At 45.2% G+C, this 16,380-nt stretch overlaps 1 protein-coding gene across 4 annotated transcripts in view; it reads left to right on the top strand.

Annotated features, from left to right (window-relative positions):
• LOC124043663 (RNA-binding motif, single-stranded-interacting protein 3-like) overlaps positions 1-10,504 on the top strand; it is a 335,167-nt gene extending 324,663 nt beyond the window's left edge. For all 4 annotated transcript variants that reach the window (XM_046362469.1, XM_046362468.1, XM_046362470.1 and 1 more), the window contains 4 exons: positions 1,643-1,753; positions 7,891-7,980; positions 9,849-9,973; positions 10,359-10,504. In XM_046362469.1, the coding sequence (XP_046218425.1) occupies positions 1,643-1,753; positions 7,891-7,980; positions 9,849-9,973; positions 10,359-10,362 (330 nt within the window). In that variant the 3' untranslated portion in view covers positions 10,363-10,504. The remainder of the gene's footprint in view (positions 1-1,642; positions 1,754-7,890; positions 7,981-9,848; positions 9,974-10,358) is intronic.
• The last annotated feature ends 5,876 nt before the right edge of the window (positions 10,505-16,380 follow it).

Genomic DNA, 16,380 nt, shown 5'->3' with positions numbered 1-16,380 from the left:
GTGTGTGTGTGTGTGTGTGTGTGTGTGTGTGTGTGTGTGTGTGTGTGTGTGTGTGTGTGTGTGTGTGTGTGTGTGTGTGTGTCATACACAGTCAGTATGGCACAAACAGTAATTGAATATAGACTCAAAAACACGTCCTCATACATATCAGATTCTCATGAATATATATTATCTAGTATATCATTCTTAAACACACACACAAACACACACACACAAACTAGACAAATCATTCTCATCTCTTTTGCTGGCTCTCCTTGGACTCACAAAGACCACACACACACACACACACACACACACACACACACACACACACACACACACACACACACACACACACACACACACACACACACACACACACACACACACACACGAACACACACACACACGAACACAGAAAATCGAAATCATAAATCGGCTTAACTCTCCCCGACACGTCTGTGAATTAAGCCCTTCCGTTACTCTCCGTTTCCCATTATAAAAGCATTGTCAGCCGCTGAATCGGTTACAGGTATCCTTAGCTCTATCCTGTCTCTCCCTCAATCCATCTTCTTCACCTTTTTGTGTCTCCCAATATCCATCTAACTCCCCCACTCCTCTATCCCCCATCCCTCTCTCTCTCTGTTTATCCCTCTCCCTTATCTCCCAATCTCTCTCTTTCTCTCTGTTTGTCCCTCTCCCTTATCTCCCAATCTCCCTCTCTCCTGTCACCCGCTTTTCCATTACCCTCTTCCACCCTCCTCTCTCCCGCCCGCCTTTCCTTCTTTTTTGCTGAGATGAAACTCCGGGAGGGATTGGGCCTTGCATGCGTGCAGAGGGGGGTGGGGAGTGGAGAGATGGCCAAGAGAGAGAAAGACAGGCGAGAGAGAGAAAAATAGGAGAGAGGTAAAGAGAAAACAAAAGAGAAAGGGAAAACAAAAGAGAGAGAAAATGAAAGCGAGGGAAGAGAGAGAGAGAGAGAGTGATGGGAGAGAGGAAGCGAGAAGGAGAGAGAGGGGGAGAAAGAGAGCGGCCTGCCACACAGCAGCAGTGTTCTGAACGCCAGGGAGGAGACAGCCTCAGCGATTCTGACAGGCCATGTCTGCTCAGTTTGTTCTCCAATCGTCCCACACAGTCACCAGCAGGGTGTGCACACACACACACACACACACACACAGGAAGACAGACACAGTAGACAAATTAGTGAGGGAAAAGCGAGTAAAAGAGGAAAGAGTCGGAGCCCAGGAAAAAGGCTTTGTTTCTGAATCACTCCAGAGGTTTAGCTGGTAGAGAGGAGCGAGAAGCAACTCGCTTCGTGACGAGGCGATGAAAGAGCAGCCATCAATTCTTCACATTCCCTCTTGTTCCATCCAGAGCGCCTTATGAAAAAGAACACGTTACCGCTACTGATCCGCCTGTTAGGGCGACACGTGTCGCAATAGCATGAGGGGAAGAGATGTGTGCCGACCACAGGCAATCAATGAACCAGCCGCGTACAGCACGTCGGCAACATCAACGGCGGGTATTGACTCTCTGATGCTCTGCTGCGCCGACGCTCAACAACCCATTGGTGTATAAAATGCCACTTTGTTCTCCGCCCACCGATTGGCACTATTGCCTTAACATGCCCTCTACCCCCCTTTCCCCCTCTCCCCTCCCGCAGGGTGCAGTGATCACCCCAGCCATGGACCACACCATGTCCATGCAGCCTGCCAACATGATGGGCCCGCTCTCCCAGCAGATGAACCATCTGTCCCTGGGCACTACAGGAAGTGTGAGTACTGTACCATCCATGGACCCCTCCATACTGGGTCTACTTGAGCTAAATCATATCACTTTGAGAATGCACTGTTGTATATCCTATTCACGTCCAATAATATCACTCCGAGACGGCAGCTATCTTTACTACCATGCCTCCTGTATCTAATATATAAATAGCAGATGCTTTTTCATCCAAAGCGTCCTTACGGTCACGCGTGCATAGATTGTTTTCGTATGGGTGGCCCCAGCAGAAGTCGAACCCGCGACCCTTTGGTGTTGTAAGAGTCGTGCTCTACCGACCGAGTCACATAGGACCGTATCTACTAATATTCTCTGGAGAAACAGGAAAAGGTCTCTTTAATTGTGGATGAGGTTTCGGTCAGTCGACCTTCCTCAGATCGTATCTCCACAAACAGTCGTGGGAAAGATATTTGCATCTGACTGGCATTTTTCTTGTTTCTCCAGTTTTGCCTTCTGCCTCCAGCACCTTCACCAATCAGCTCTGGGTGTGCGGTACATTCTGCCTGAAATCATATTTCTCTGAAAGCCTGCATCTCTACTCAAGGAAAACACTATCTTTCACGGACTGTAATCAGGGGCATAGCTTATATCTTTATATCGACTCAAGCCACATACGGTAGTCTCAATCTCAACTCTGTACTTGAACAGTATCGGCGGCAGATTTGGTTCCACCGTAGCTTCACCGTAGTGTTCATATCCTTACCTAATAGTACAGGATTCTACGGTCAATGCCGTATCTACAGCAGCAATATCTATGTCTAAGGGTCAGACATGGCACCGGTGAATTAAATTCTTTCTGCGTTTACCTAAGTGAAATGTGTGGATATGTCTCTGAAAGTGTCTCCATGTCCAACATGGAAAATCTGTCACTTGGTGTGTGTGAACAGCAAGATGTTTGACAAGCGTATCTCCTTTAATATCCCAAAGTTGAACAGATTTCCCATTGACTAGAACAACGAGCCTCACTGTGAACGCCAGGCGATATGATGACTCCTCTAACCCGCTAAATCACACATCAACCATATCACTCCAACCAGCTTCCTGTTTTCCCCCTTTTAGAAAGGGAACTCCCCCCCGCCCTTGTGTCAGGAGATTTAGAGGTGTCACACACTATCCAGTCTTCCACTTCCTGCTCTAACCCTATGTCTCCAGGGGCAGAGGGGGCTTAGTTTACTCCAGCACTGGGTCTTGAGTGTAATCGCGTGATTGAAACAGTGCTGCATTGTACAGTTACTGCCGGCGCCATGTGTTTCCAGGTGAGTTGTCAGCAACTGCGACGCCATGTTGGCTCTGGGATGAAAGAATGACCCTAATCTCTCCCAGCTGTGCTAACAGGCAGGATTGGAGCGAGTGAATCTACGTTGATGGGTTTTGATGTGTGATGAATATAAATGAAAAGCTCCTTTCTACCCGACTACAGCCCCGAGGCACTACACTGTATGTAGACTATTATGTGTGCTGCATATAGCATGCAATGCCCTGATAATCTATTGGGAAGAAGCCATGTGTTTTCTTATCACGTGGTTTGGAGCCAGATGGGAAAGCCCCTTTATGGTTGCCTCATAGGAAGAACCTGTGGAAACAGGTTATGACTAGGTATATTCGTATGATTTTAACATGGAGTGTTCACATGTGGTGAGCTGTTTTATTTCATGTCATTCATGCTACTCTGTCCTATGAAAGCCTCAGTCAGCACCTGTCTGTCCTCACAGTCAACAACCAAAATGGCCGCCACACCTCAGAATACTTTTGGCTGTTCTCAAAGTCCCTGTGGTGACATGGCTGTGGCTTTTTTCTTTTCTCCCAAAGGAAATAACTAAGTGTTCCCATTCTGCCCCAGGAGCGGTGACCGTAGGTTTCCGAGAATACAGACGTGTTTTTACGGTAAAGAATGAGTATAGGAATATCGGCACCCGCTAAACGGTGGCGAGGAAAGTTCCTCGTTACGAAACGGCTTTGAGGGTCAACACAGTTCTACTCCGCTATCAAAATGTGGCGGTAATCTCAACTCACTTTGACAACGTTATTGTCCTGTTCTTGTTTTCAGTTGGCATTCCTAGATATTGTTTCAAATGCTTGACATTGCTACTTTTCATGTGTATTATTTTGCCAATGGCCCTCACCCGTTTGTTAGATTCTGCCCTTCGTATTTAAATCCGACAGTGCCTTCAACACAGTGACACAGTTGGGACATGACAAGAGGTGACCTTCCTTCCCCCGAAGCTATCCTTCACATCCAGCTCTGGTCGTCATGGCGACAGTGGCTGACAGACAGGTTGTTGGTCAAACTCAGTGGACTCGTCCCCAGTAAGAGGGATTAGCGCACCATGCTGTCCCTTTTTATCCTCCCTAGGAGGAGCAGCGATGTCCCTCCGGGCGACGGGTTCTTAGGCTCACCCTCCTACAGGTTAACACTGGACCAGACTGGGGAACCAGACAGGCTGCTGCTAGAACCCATCCTCCACACAGCTTTTCTTACGAGCACTGACTTTCCTAATAGGACTGAGGATGCGGTTGTTTCACCTAGCTATCTTAAGGTGGATAACAGTGATGAAGCAAGACTAGTCTGAGCCCTCATCCCTCATAGACGTTGTATGAGCATGGATACGAGTGGGCATCCTGTTGTACAGTGTAACTAATAGTAATGGATTGGGTTTGTATGGTATATTTTGTTCCCGCCTGGTCTCAAAGGGCCTTGCATGGTGTGACGGGAGTACTGCGTCAGGGCCCAGCAAGACATTCCGATAGCATATGTCCTCCTTTATTCTTCAGTTAAACATCCATCTCTGTATGGATGACCACAAGTGTCACTCTCTCTGAATACAAATGCAGAGAGAGTGTCTGTTGTATCAGGCCCAGGCGTATACGTGAAGTGAAATAGAATGGTGAAAGCCGCAAGCCGGCTGGTTCCATCAGGCTAGTAATGCCCCGCAGGGAAGATGCAAATCTTATGAATATCTCTAAAGTGGAACTCATCAGTATCCATTCTGATGCTGTGCCACCATTAATTGCCTACAGCGAGTTGCTGCCGGAACCCGGTATGTACTGTAGACGGACAGATAGAGAGGGAGTTGTCTTGCCTGCACCCCACTGGGGCGCTTGGCTGTGTGGATAGTGCAGTTAGAGGGATCCTTACGGAGTCCACTCACGCCACCCTCGTTAAGAACACAGGCCGAGGCCGCCTCGCGCTCATCAAACACGCCATCTGCTCAAGGCTGTATGTGTGTGTGTGTGTGTGTGTGTGTGTGTGTGTGTGTGTGTGTGTGTGTGTGTGTGTGTGTGTGTGTGTGTGTGTGTGTGTGTGTGTGTGTGCGTGTGCGCGCGCACACTTTATCTCGTGTGTGTACTATCTATACTACTATCTATACTACAATTAGAGGACCTTCATTTGGCCTAGACATGACCTCCGCGAGCGGTAATGCCAAAATGAACTGGCCAAAATGAACTTGCTCGTTTCAGCCAATTATTCCACCAACTTTACACGCGCTGTCAGCTCTCCCTGTCAACCCCTGACATGTCAGGGCGCTGGGGACTGTACAGTCAGGGTCATGTAAATGGGTTAGCGGAAAGGTCAGGCAGGCTGAAGAAGTTCCTTTGTTAAGCCCCCTTATCAAGCTACAGAGAGATATACCATTTCAAAAGCCTGTCTCTGCGTGACACATCGGTTTTGATATCGCTAATTAAGTTCCGCTCCCCTCCATTTGCTTTCATGCCAGTCTTCACAGGTGAGTTAGTGGAATAACTAATGGATTACGGGGAGGGACAAAAGGCCCTGAGGAATTGGTATGCAACGGGGCGCCGTTCGCCAGAGCAGAGAAGGTCACACAGGGAATGTGATAGCCCTCTTCTAGCGGATTCTGGACTGAAAGAGAAGGACAGAGAGAATGAGGGATGGAGGGAGAGAGAGAGGGGACAACCAAGAGAGTCTTACAGAGTCAGGAAGTCAGACGTGCCACCTCACCCCATCCACCGCCCTCCCCCTACCATCTTCCCCTCCCTTCCACTACCATCTCTCCCTCACCTTCCACCTCCTCACCTTCCACCTCCCTCCCCTACCATCTTCCCCTACCTTCCCCTATCATCTCCCCCTCACCTTCCCCATCCCTCCCCATTCCTCCCCTTACCATCTTCCTCTCCCTCCGCACCCGTCCTCCCAGGGTGTCGGTGGCCCTGTGCAGCAGGGAGAGGAGAGGGGTAAGTTAATCACCCGTGTCCGTGGCCTTTAACTCCTCTCATTAGCGCTGCGCAGCGGAGCCGTACCTGATCCATTAGCGTCGCTGCCGGTAATGACACTCCACCGGCGCCGGGCCAAGAGAGGGGGCCACGGCCACGCGTTTCATCACTGGGAGGGAGGCAAAGAAACGAGGGAAAGGAGGGAGAAAGAGAAAGGAATTGTCCTTCCTTTTCCTGTGAAAAACAGAAACAGGAAGAGGCGAGGCAACCCGGCTGGGTTTTTATTATGAGGGATTTTCAGGCGTTATTGCTAAAAGCCTCTCTCTCTCTCACACACGAACACACATGTACTGTACACTGAGGAGGGGAGAGCTTAGATTGATCTGCATATTGTGTAGACACCCTACACACAAGCATGTGATGATTAAAAAGCATAGACTGTCAAATCAAACACACACACAACACACACACACAAAGGCCCACTAGCCTCCATTTATTTTGCATGAGAAAGCCATGTGGCTGTCATCAACCCAGCATGTAGGACGTCTGTAAAATGGCCATCCTGCAGCTCTGTTAAAAGGCCTGGTATGGAATATAGGCCATGGGGTGCACACACATGCACGTACACACACACATGCACACATACACAGTTCGCGCGCACGCACACCAAAACACACGTGTAGCGCGCACTCAGGGTGAGTCTGAGTGCTCTGTTTTGCTCTCCTCTGGTTTCTGCTCTCTCTCCCACTTAGGAGGGGGCATTTGCCTGCCTGTGAAGTCCAGGATCAGCAGGGTGTCTCTGCTTTCTCCTCTCGGTTCCTCTCTCACTAGCCTCCCATAGTCAGACAGCTCTGGTAAAAACACATATGTATGTCTCACAGCGCCCTCCTAAGGATGGAAAGGGAATTACAAGGACATACACTGAGTATACCAAACATTAGGAGCACCTTCCTAAGTTTCAACCCCCCTTTGCCCTCAGAACAGCCTCAATTCATCGTGGCATGGACAAGGTGTCGAAAGCATTCCACAGGGAGGCTGGCCCATTTTGACTCCAATGCTTCCCACAGTTGTGTCAAGTTGGTTGGATGGTTTCTTTGGATGGTGGACCATTCTTGATACACTCTGGAAACGGTTGAGTGTGGAAAAACCCAGCAGCGTTGCAGTTCTTGACACAATCCGGTGTGCCTGGCACCTACTTCAAGGCTGTCTCACCACCGGCCGTGATTGGGAGTCCCATAAGGCGACGCACAATTGGCTCAGCGTCGTCTGGGTTAGAGTTTGTAGGCCGTCATTGTAAATAAGAATTTGTTCTTAACTGACTTGCCCAGTTAAATAAAGTATAAATACAATAAATAAATACCATACCCCATTCAAAGCCACTTAAATCTTTTGTCTTGCCCATTCACCCTCTGAGTGGCACACAATCCATTTCTCAATTGTCTCAAGGCTTCAAAATGATTCTTTAACCCATAACGTGTCATCCATAACGTTCAGTCACTTGGATCGCGACAGTCTGGCATGATTGTTAATAAACCGAACCCGCATCGATGATTGTTTCTGTTTCCTGTGATCAATTGATTGTTTTTGAAGTTAGGACAAGGACAAGACATGATAGGTTGTTGATGTGTGTGTGTGTTCCAGTACATGAGAGGTTGTTGATGTGTGTGTGTTCCAGTACATGACAGGTTGTTGATGGGTGTGTGTGTTCCAGTACATGACAGGTTGTTGATGTGTGTGTGTTCCAGTACATGACAGGTTGTTGATGTGTGTGTGTTCCAGTACATGACAGGTTGTTGATGTGTGTGTGTGTTCCAGTACATGACAGGTTGTTGATGTGTGTGTGTGTTCCAGTACATGACAGGTTGTTGATGTGTGTGTGTGTTCCAGTACATGACAGGTTGTTGTGTGTGTGTGTTCCAGTACATGACAGGTTGTTGATGTGTGTGTGTGTTCCAGTACATGACTGCTGCGGCTGCCGGGGCGCCTATGCAAGGGACCTACATTCCTCAGTACACTCCTGTGCCTCAGACAGCCGTCCCCGTTGAAGTAAGTGAGCCACAGTCTGTTTTAACATCCTCGTGGGGACCAAACAATTGATTCCCATTCGAGATGCTATTTTCCCTAACATTAAACCTAACCCCTAAGCCTAAAATGGCCTTTTTATCCTTGTGGGGACCGGCGAAATGTCCCCACTTGTCTGATTTTTCCCTTGTTTAACTATCCTTGTGAGGACTTCTGGTAACCACAAGGATAATGATACCAACAAAAAAAAACACAGACGCAGAGATACATGGATACACACACACGGATACACACACATATACACAGATCTACACATAGATTGCATGTACATACTCACACTGGATGCACACACACACACACTCCTAAGGGCAGGAATGCATACACACTCTCACACACACACACAGATGGACAGGCACAAACACACACACACTGACACGGCAACATCCGCTCGATTTAAAAACTGCCACGTGCTCGTTGCCACGGCTACTGTTGAGTGTGCCGAGCGTGCAATTCAGAGCGGGCGGGCACACGTTGAGAAATGACGAGTGTGGAGGGCTGACGGCTCCGGCCCATTCAAATGGAGTATCAGTCGTGTGTCAGATGGCAGGCGCTGAAGTGAGACACACTGCCGGCGGTGCTGTCCCTCTCCCGGATGGCCCGTGTGCTCATCACACACATTCCTCAGCCCCAGGCCTCTGGTTAGCGAGTGGCTGCCCAGCCGACAACGCCCTGACACCACCATCCATCTCCCCCAGCTCCAGACAGGAGAAGATAATCAGGAGATAGCTGCCCTTCATAAAGTCACGAGAGAGAGAGAGAGAGAGAGAGAGAGAGAGAGAGAGAGAGAGAGAGAGAGAGAGAGAGAGAGAGTTAGCCCAGGGGTTCTCTTGCTGCCTCTCGACCTATTCCATCCTCAATGCCGCCATCATATATCTGTACTGTTGAGATGAGCTGCAGACAAGGAGTATCTCGGAGGGTGATGTATTAACATGGTGTTGAGAGCATCCTTGGAGTCTTGTTAACGTGATGGAGATGAGACCGTGATGGCCGACGATCAGTGAGGTTAAAGTGCATACGGAATTGAAGCCCATATCCTTTCACATGTAGTCTTGTGACTTTAAAAGAGTTTTTCTCTTTTTTTTCTCTCTCAAGGTTACTGTAGTATTACTCAGGAAATCGTTGACGAAGATCCATAGGTTTAGGTTTATTTAAACAGCTTGGGACATAATTACGCAGAGACATACACTACCGTTCAAAAGTTTAAAGCTATTTTTTTTTTGTCCATTAAAATAACATCAAATTGATCAGAAATACAGTGTAGACATTAATGTTGTAGCAGATTCTTTATGGAATTTCTACATAGGCGTATAGAGACCTATTATCAGCAGCCATCACTCCTGTGTTCCAATGGCACGTTCTGTTAGCTAATCCAAGTTTATCATTTTCAAAGGCTAATTGATCATTAGAAAACCCTTTTGCAATTATGTTAGCACAGCTGAAAACTGTTGTCCTGATTTAAAGAATCAATAAAACTGGCCTTTAGACTAGTTGAGTATCTGGAGCGTCAGCATTTGTGGGTTCTATAACTTGATAAGCTAACACAACGTGCCATTGGAACGTTGCTGATAATGGGCCTCTTTACGCCTATGTAGATATTCCATTAAAAATCAGCCGTTTCCAACTACAATAGTCGTTTACAACATTAACAATGTCTACACTGCATTTCTGATCAATTTGATGTCATTTTAATTTCTCAGTGACCCCAAACTTTTGAACGCTAGCGTACGTAAAATGTGATGTCATACAAAATATATTACAAAAAAAAAGGTTACATTGAGTTACATGGAAGATGTCACTTCCTGTTGTCTCACACCCACTTCTTGTCCCCATAGGGAGTGGTCACGGATGCTTCTCCTCAGTCGGTGGCCCCCTCATCGCAGGATGTGAGTGGGCAGCAGCAGCAGATCCAGGTGGATGGCTCCAGTGACCTTGTTACTGCTTACTCATACCAGTCCAAGTGAGTACTGCTGACATCATGACTAATCGCTGTCATGTATTATGCTGTCATTGTCTGCTATTTTGCCATATTATAGCTGACTAATTCCTGCTTTGTTCTTTTACATAGAGTTTTTATAGCTGTTGACTCCTTTAAAAGGGATCATTTTCCCAAATTACAAATGATATATTCGTTTCCTTACTCTCTAAGCAGTCTATGGACAGGGTACAATCCGTGCTTTGGTTTTGGTTTTGTTTACCTGGACATTGGTTCAAATGCTGTCATACCGTGTCCATAGACTGTTTATTCTACAGGGTAATTCAATATGTAATTTTGAATTAATAATTCAATTTGGGTGAATTGTCCCTTTATTCTCTCTCATTATGGTTCTTCTCTTCCTCATTAGATAGCGACCGGCGCGGAGAATATTCCTGTGACAGCGTTGCCTTGCAACAGAGGGGTTGGCTGCACTGAGAATGTGGAGAGAGGAGGGATTGCTTCCAGATTGCCCAGGCACCAAAAAATAGACACTTTTTTTCCATTTCATACCTGGAAGAGAGGAGGGGTGGGGGGGTGGGGGTGGAGTCGCTGGGCACAGTGCAAAGTGGTGAAAATGTTTAGTCTGAGAACATGCCTGGTGGACTGGGCTTGAGTTGTTTCTTCAAGAAATTTCTCAACTGAAAAAAAAAGTACAAAAAAATACAAAAACGAATTGAAATGTTGAACGCGCAGGTAGGTGATGAGGTTTATTTTGTAATTAGAAAAAGGGGAGTCAAAGTTTGAGATACACAGAGATTGTCTTCCTCAGATATTAAGCTACGATTTCTTTTCACTCTTTTTTTTTTTTGGATTTCTCGTGTAAAATTTTAGTTTTCTAGATATATTCAAAACAACTGTTTTTCTTTCTTGAATCTTCATGGCCTTAATTTAAAGGGTGTCAGAGGACTTTTTACAGAGAGTTAAATCTGGCGTCTCGTTGAAAAAAAAGCGAACTAAATCAGTCTCTTAGACCACTGTGATGGTACAAGATACTGCCGGAGTTGAGCTAGAGACATAAAAAAAGAAGATCTATCACATAAACTGTACAGATTTAATAGAGAAGAGTTTTTTTCTTTTCTTCATTAGAAGAAAACTTTGATAAATAATTATGTCAGAGGTAACTGAGTGTTAGAGAAAAAACTAAATGTCTGCCGAGGAAAAGAGGGGGAGGAGATAAAGCTTTGAAGAGATTATTCAGAATTAGGAGGGGAAAAAAGACACTGCATTGTAGAAAAGGCAGTCTGTTGCAAATGCTGAACTTGTTTTTTTATGATCATAATTATATAATTTTATGGCAAGATTGCCGTTGATGACGTTAGTGCTTTTTATCTGCAACCTTTGACCTTTTTTTTATGAGCTTTCAGATGTTTTTAGCCCGCTTTGCTTGTCACACTGCAACAACAAAAAATCATTAAGAAGAAAAAAAGTCTAAAACAAACACACAAAAAAATGTGGGGAAAATGCTTGCAGTGATTATACTTCGTAGATAGCCTACAGCAGGAGCTTACGGTTTAAACCAATCAGAGCAAAAGCAATAGAAGAAATTGTTGACAATTTCTGTAGTCTTTCCTAGTTGTGGATCAAATGCAGCCCAAGGATGGCCATTTTTATACCAAAGATGAAGAGACACTCTGATCCAGAGTTTTTTAGTTTTTCAGTTTGATTTTGTTGTTGATGTTTGTTATTGTTGATGTTGTTGTTGCTGTTGTCATGGTTGTTTTTAATTTGACCTTGATGGCCGGACCAGTCTTTACTTTTCCTTCCGTTTTTTTGGTTTAAGCTAACTTCCACGGTTGTCGAAACTATCACGCTGACGTCAAACAGTATTTGGGCGTGTGATGCAACTAGTGGCAGTCCGACCTAATGTCCATCTCCACCACTTCAATTGTCTTTCCGTCTCTCAACTGTCGTGCTCCACAACACTTTCGCCAGCCATGCGGGCATTCCACTCGTCAACAATAGACAAAACACTATAGGAAGAATTGTGGAATGTTGCATGCAGCCTGTTCCTACTTGGTCAATGATGCGTCGCCTCTGGCTTTTTTTGGCTCACTGATTTCTGCCTCTGCTCTGTCTCTTTATCTCATTGAATCAATGATAACGGAATGAAACTGATTTTTAAAAATGTATTCCCTCCCAGGGAGTCTCATCAATGTTGCCCTACATCCCCCCCCCGCCCTCTCCTGTTATACAAACAACAAACAACAAAACTGTATGTGTTGACGTAAAACATGACCTGCTCCCCTGGGCACTATGTCCTTAGTAGTGCTGAGCAATTAACTGAAATGTAGATTAATTTTTCGTTTTTTAAACAACTAATTGGTGAAATGATTTGAATTCCATTTTGTTCGTTTCCCCCCCCTGTGAGCTCAATGCGCACATTTATCTGGAGATAAATCGGATCGAGCCTGAACTGTGCGATGAAATAGGGATTGCAATTTCCAACAGACCAATATTCTACATAGTTAAGCGCATAAAATGTGGTAGTTAACTACAATGACCATAATCCATTGTACGTACATCTACTACTCCAGTCTGTTTCTTTTACGCTAGGGAAGAGATATGAATGTGCAATCATGAGGTGATATACATTTACATTACATTTAAGTCATTTAGCAGACGCTCTTATCCAGAGCGACTTAGAGAGCAGCTGCTGCTTTGTGAGGTATCTCTACCTGAGAATACATGATCTAAGTGATTGATAGTTGATATTCAGCACTCGTAAACAATTATGCCATATTTAGTTTGAGGAACTACAAAATAGTGTTTTTGTCAAAGAGCATAGGCAGCAGCTCTATAGAGACGTGATGATGACTTGAAATGAAACAATAAAGTCATCAAATAAAACAAATGTAATATACACAACTGAAATATTTTATTATACTAATGTGAATAAATGATGGTTTGATTCATTAGGATCCCCATTAGCCGACGCAAATGGCGACAGCTAGTCTTAGTGAGGTCCCGACACATAATGAAAAATACATTACAGACAACAACAAAAAGACTTTCCAATTTACATGTCAGTACATACACACAAGTAGGTCACATGGGTTAATTAAGCAATAAGACACGAGGAGGTGTGGTATATGGCCAATATACCATGACTAAGGGCTGTTGTTAATCACGATGCAACGCGGAGTGCCTGGATACAGCCCTTAGCTGTGGTACAGTGCGTTCGGGAAAATATTCAGACCCCTTGACTTTTAGCAAATTTTGTTCTACACACAATACCCCATAATGACCAAGTGAAAACAGGTTTTTAGACATTTATGCAAATGTATTAAAGATTTTAAAAAACAGTGATAGCTTATTTACATAAGTATTCAGACCTTTTGCTATGAGACTCTAAATTAGGCTCAGGTGCATCCTTCTTCCATTGATCATCCTTGAGATGTTTCTACAACTTGGAGTCCACCTGTGGTAAATTCAATTGATTTGACATGTTTTGGAAAGGCACACACTTGCCTATATAAGGTCCCACAGCTGACAGTGCATGTCAGAGCAAAAACCAAGTGATGAGGTTGAAGGAATTGTCCGTTGAGTCCCGAGACAGGATTGTGTCGAGGCACAGATCTGGGCAAAGGTACCGAAACATTTCTGCAGCATTGACGGTCCCCAAGAACACATTTGCCGTCGTCATTCTTTCATGGAAAAAAGTATGGAACCACCAAGACTCTTCTAGAGCTGTCTGCCTGGCCAAACTGAGTAATCGGGGGAGAAGGGCCTTGGCCAGAAAGGTGACCATGAACCCAATGGTCACCCTGACAGAGTTCTAGAGTTCCTCTGCTGAGATGGGAGAACCTTCCAGAAGGACAACCATCTCTGCAGCACTCCACCAATCAGGCCTTTATGGTAGAGTGGCCAGAAGAAGGCCACTCCTCAGTAAAAGCACATGACAGCACACTTGGAGTTTGCCAAAAGGCACCTAAAGGAATCTCAGACCATGAGAAACAAGATTCTCTGGTCTGATTAAACCAAGATTGAACTCTTTGTCCTGAATGCCAAGCGTCACGTCTGGAGGAAACCAGGTACCATCCCTATGGTGAAGCATGGTGGTGGCAGCATCTGTGCATGTTTTACAGCAGCAGGGACTGGTCAGGATAGAGGGAAAGATGAACGGAGCAAAGTACAGAGAGATCCTTGATGAAAACCTGCTCCAGAGCGCTCAGAACCTCTGACAGGGGCGAAGGTTCACCTTCCAACAGGACAACGACCCTAAACACACAGCCAAGACAACCCAGGAATGGCTTCGGGACAAGTCTCTGAATGTCCTTGAGTTGCCCGGACTTGAACTCAATCGAACGTCTGTTGAGAGAACCTTAAAATATATGTGCAGAGATGCTCCCCATCCAAACTGACAGAGCTTGAAAGGATCTGCAGAAAAGAATGGAAGAAACTCCCCAAATACAGGTGTGCAAAGCTTGTAGCGTCATACCCAAGAAGACTCAAGGCTGTAATAGCTGCCAAAGGTGCTTCAACAAAGTACTGAGTAAAGGGTCGGAATACTTATGTAAATGTGATATTTCAGTTTGTTGTATTTTTATTCATTTGCTAACATTTCTAAAAACTTGTTTTTGCTTTGTCATTATGGGGTAATGTGTGAAGATTGATGGGGGGGGGGACGATTTAATCCATTTTAGAATAAGGCTGTAACGTAACAAAATGTGGAAAAGGTCAAGGGGTCTGAATACTTCCTGATTGCGCTGTACATTGGCCATTTTCCAAAACAAACCTGAGGTGCCTCATTATAAACTGGTAACCAACATAATTAGAACAGTAAAAATAAATGTTTTGTCATACAGGTGATTTACGGTCTGATATACCACAGCTGTCAGCCAATCAGCATTCAGGGGTTGAACCACCCAGTTTATAATAAGTGATAAGCAGTAATGGGCAGTCATTATCATCATTGGACTTTTAATATTTGTATTATTCTGTGTTGTTACAGCATTCAACCCACATAATTCAGAGTGCATTTAATCTATTTTAAAAAATAGAGAGAAATTGTACACTGTGATTTTAGTCCTTTTTATAATCGACCCAAAACCAAACCAATCTCAAAAAGCACTAACCGCTCAGCACTATTAGGACAGGAACTAAATTCACGACTAGCGTTGACACGTTAATATCTGGTGTGCTTCTTTGTTTAACATCTGAACGTTGAACATACCGAACCGACATATGGAAGCATACCGTAGTGTTATCGGCTTTAGCAAACGTTATCTCCAAGATCCATCTGATAATGAACCCTATTAGATTCCATTTTTACGGGCTGGATAAACACTACTGTACTCTGACCTAATGGGTTCTTTTCTAGCCAGAATAGTACACTTACAACATGTTGACGGTAACCTTTCAACCAAGCCTAAAAGGCCTCTGTTGTCAGCCTTTTGTCCCCAATTAGCCTCTTTAGCCTGTAAACGTCTCCGCCTCACCTCTTTCAGCCTCCCATCAATACCATATCCATTGCCATTAGAGATCATCTCCGAAGATTGTCCCATAATAAATGGGCTTGTGTCTGTGGGATGGCAGGCGCGCTATTTCCATTAAAGTGCCCTGTTCTGGAGCACTGTGTGTCTCTGTCCCCATTACGGTACCCTGTTGGAGTGGCTGAGTGTCTGGCTGTGTCTGAAATGGCATCCTATTCCATATATAGTGCACTACATTTGACCAGGTCACAAAGGGCTCTGGTCAAAAGTAGTGCACTATATAAGGAATAGGCTGCCATTCCTGACGCAAGCCTCTGTGTCCCTGTATGCCTGCCCGCTGTGGTGTTAGAGCCCTGAAAAGCCTCCTGTTTTTCAGTGCTCTTTGTATACCGCTGGCACCACTAATGTGACCAGGCTTCACTCTCTCCTCACCTCTCTCTCCCTGTGAGGTTTTCCCTCTTTATTGGACAGCGCAGGACCTGAACCACAAACCAATTTTAGTCACTTTCTCAATGAGTCTTGACGGGGCCCAATTTGTCTCCCCAAAGGGCATTGGGATCCACTCCAGTGTCTCTGAAAGCCCCTTTCGAGAAAAGAAAGTGTGGGGGGGGGGTGTTGTGTTCTTTTTCGTTCACAATTGCGCATATTGAGATCCAGCAGTTCGTGTGACTCAAAAAGGCAGGCTGTGCATTGCATTCTGGGAAAGATGGCAGTGACGTCATAGGTCGGCTATGACATCACACATAGCAATGTCTGTAACAATGTCATTGTTTATCGAGTGCCTTTTAACGAAGCTTCCAAATGATTCCAATATCTACAGGATAGAAAAAAAGCACATGGAAAAGCTATCTTATATAAAGGGAACCGTTGATTTGTTTTAACGGGTTGTGCTAATGAAAATACTAGAAATGTACAACCTAATCTAAGGTGCTGCAGTGGAAGCTGTCTTGGGCATGT

This window comes from Oncorhynchus gorbuscha, linkage group LG09, assembly GCF_021184085.1.
Source record: "Oncorhynchus gorbuscha isolate QuinsamMale2020 ecotype Even-year linkage group LG09, OgorEven_v1.0, whole genome shotgun sequence".
Classification (NCBI taxonomy): Eukaryota; Metazoa; Chordata; class Actinopteri; order Salmoniformes; family Salmonidae; genus Oncorhynchus; species Oncorhynchus gorbuscha.
The sequence above is the reverse complement of the archived record's forward strand: the minus strand, read 5'-3'. Positions and strand labels throughout refer to the sequence as shown.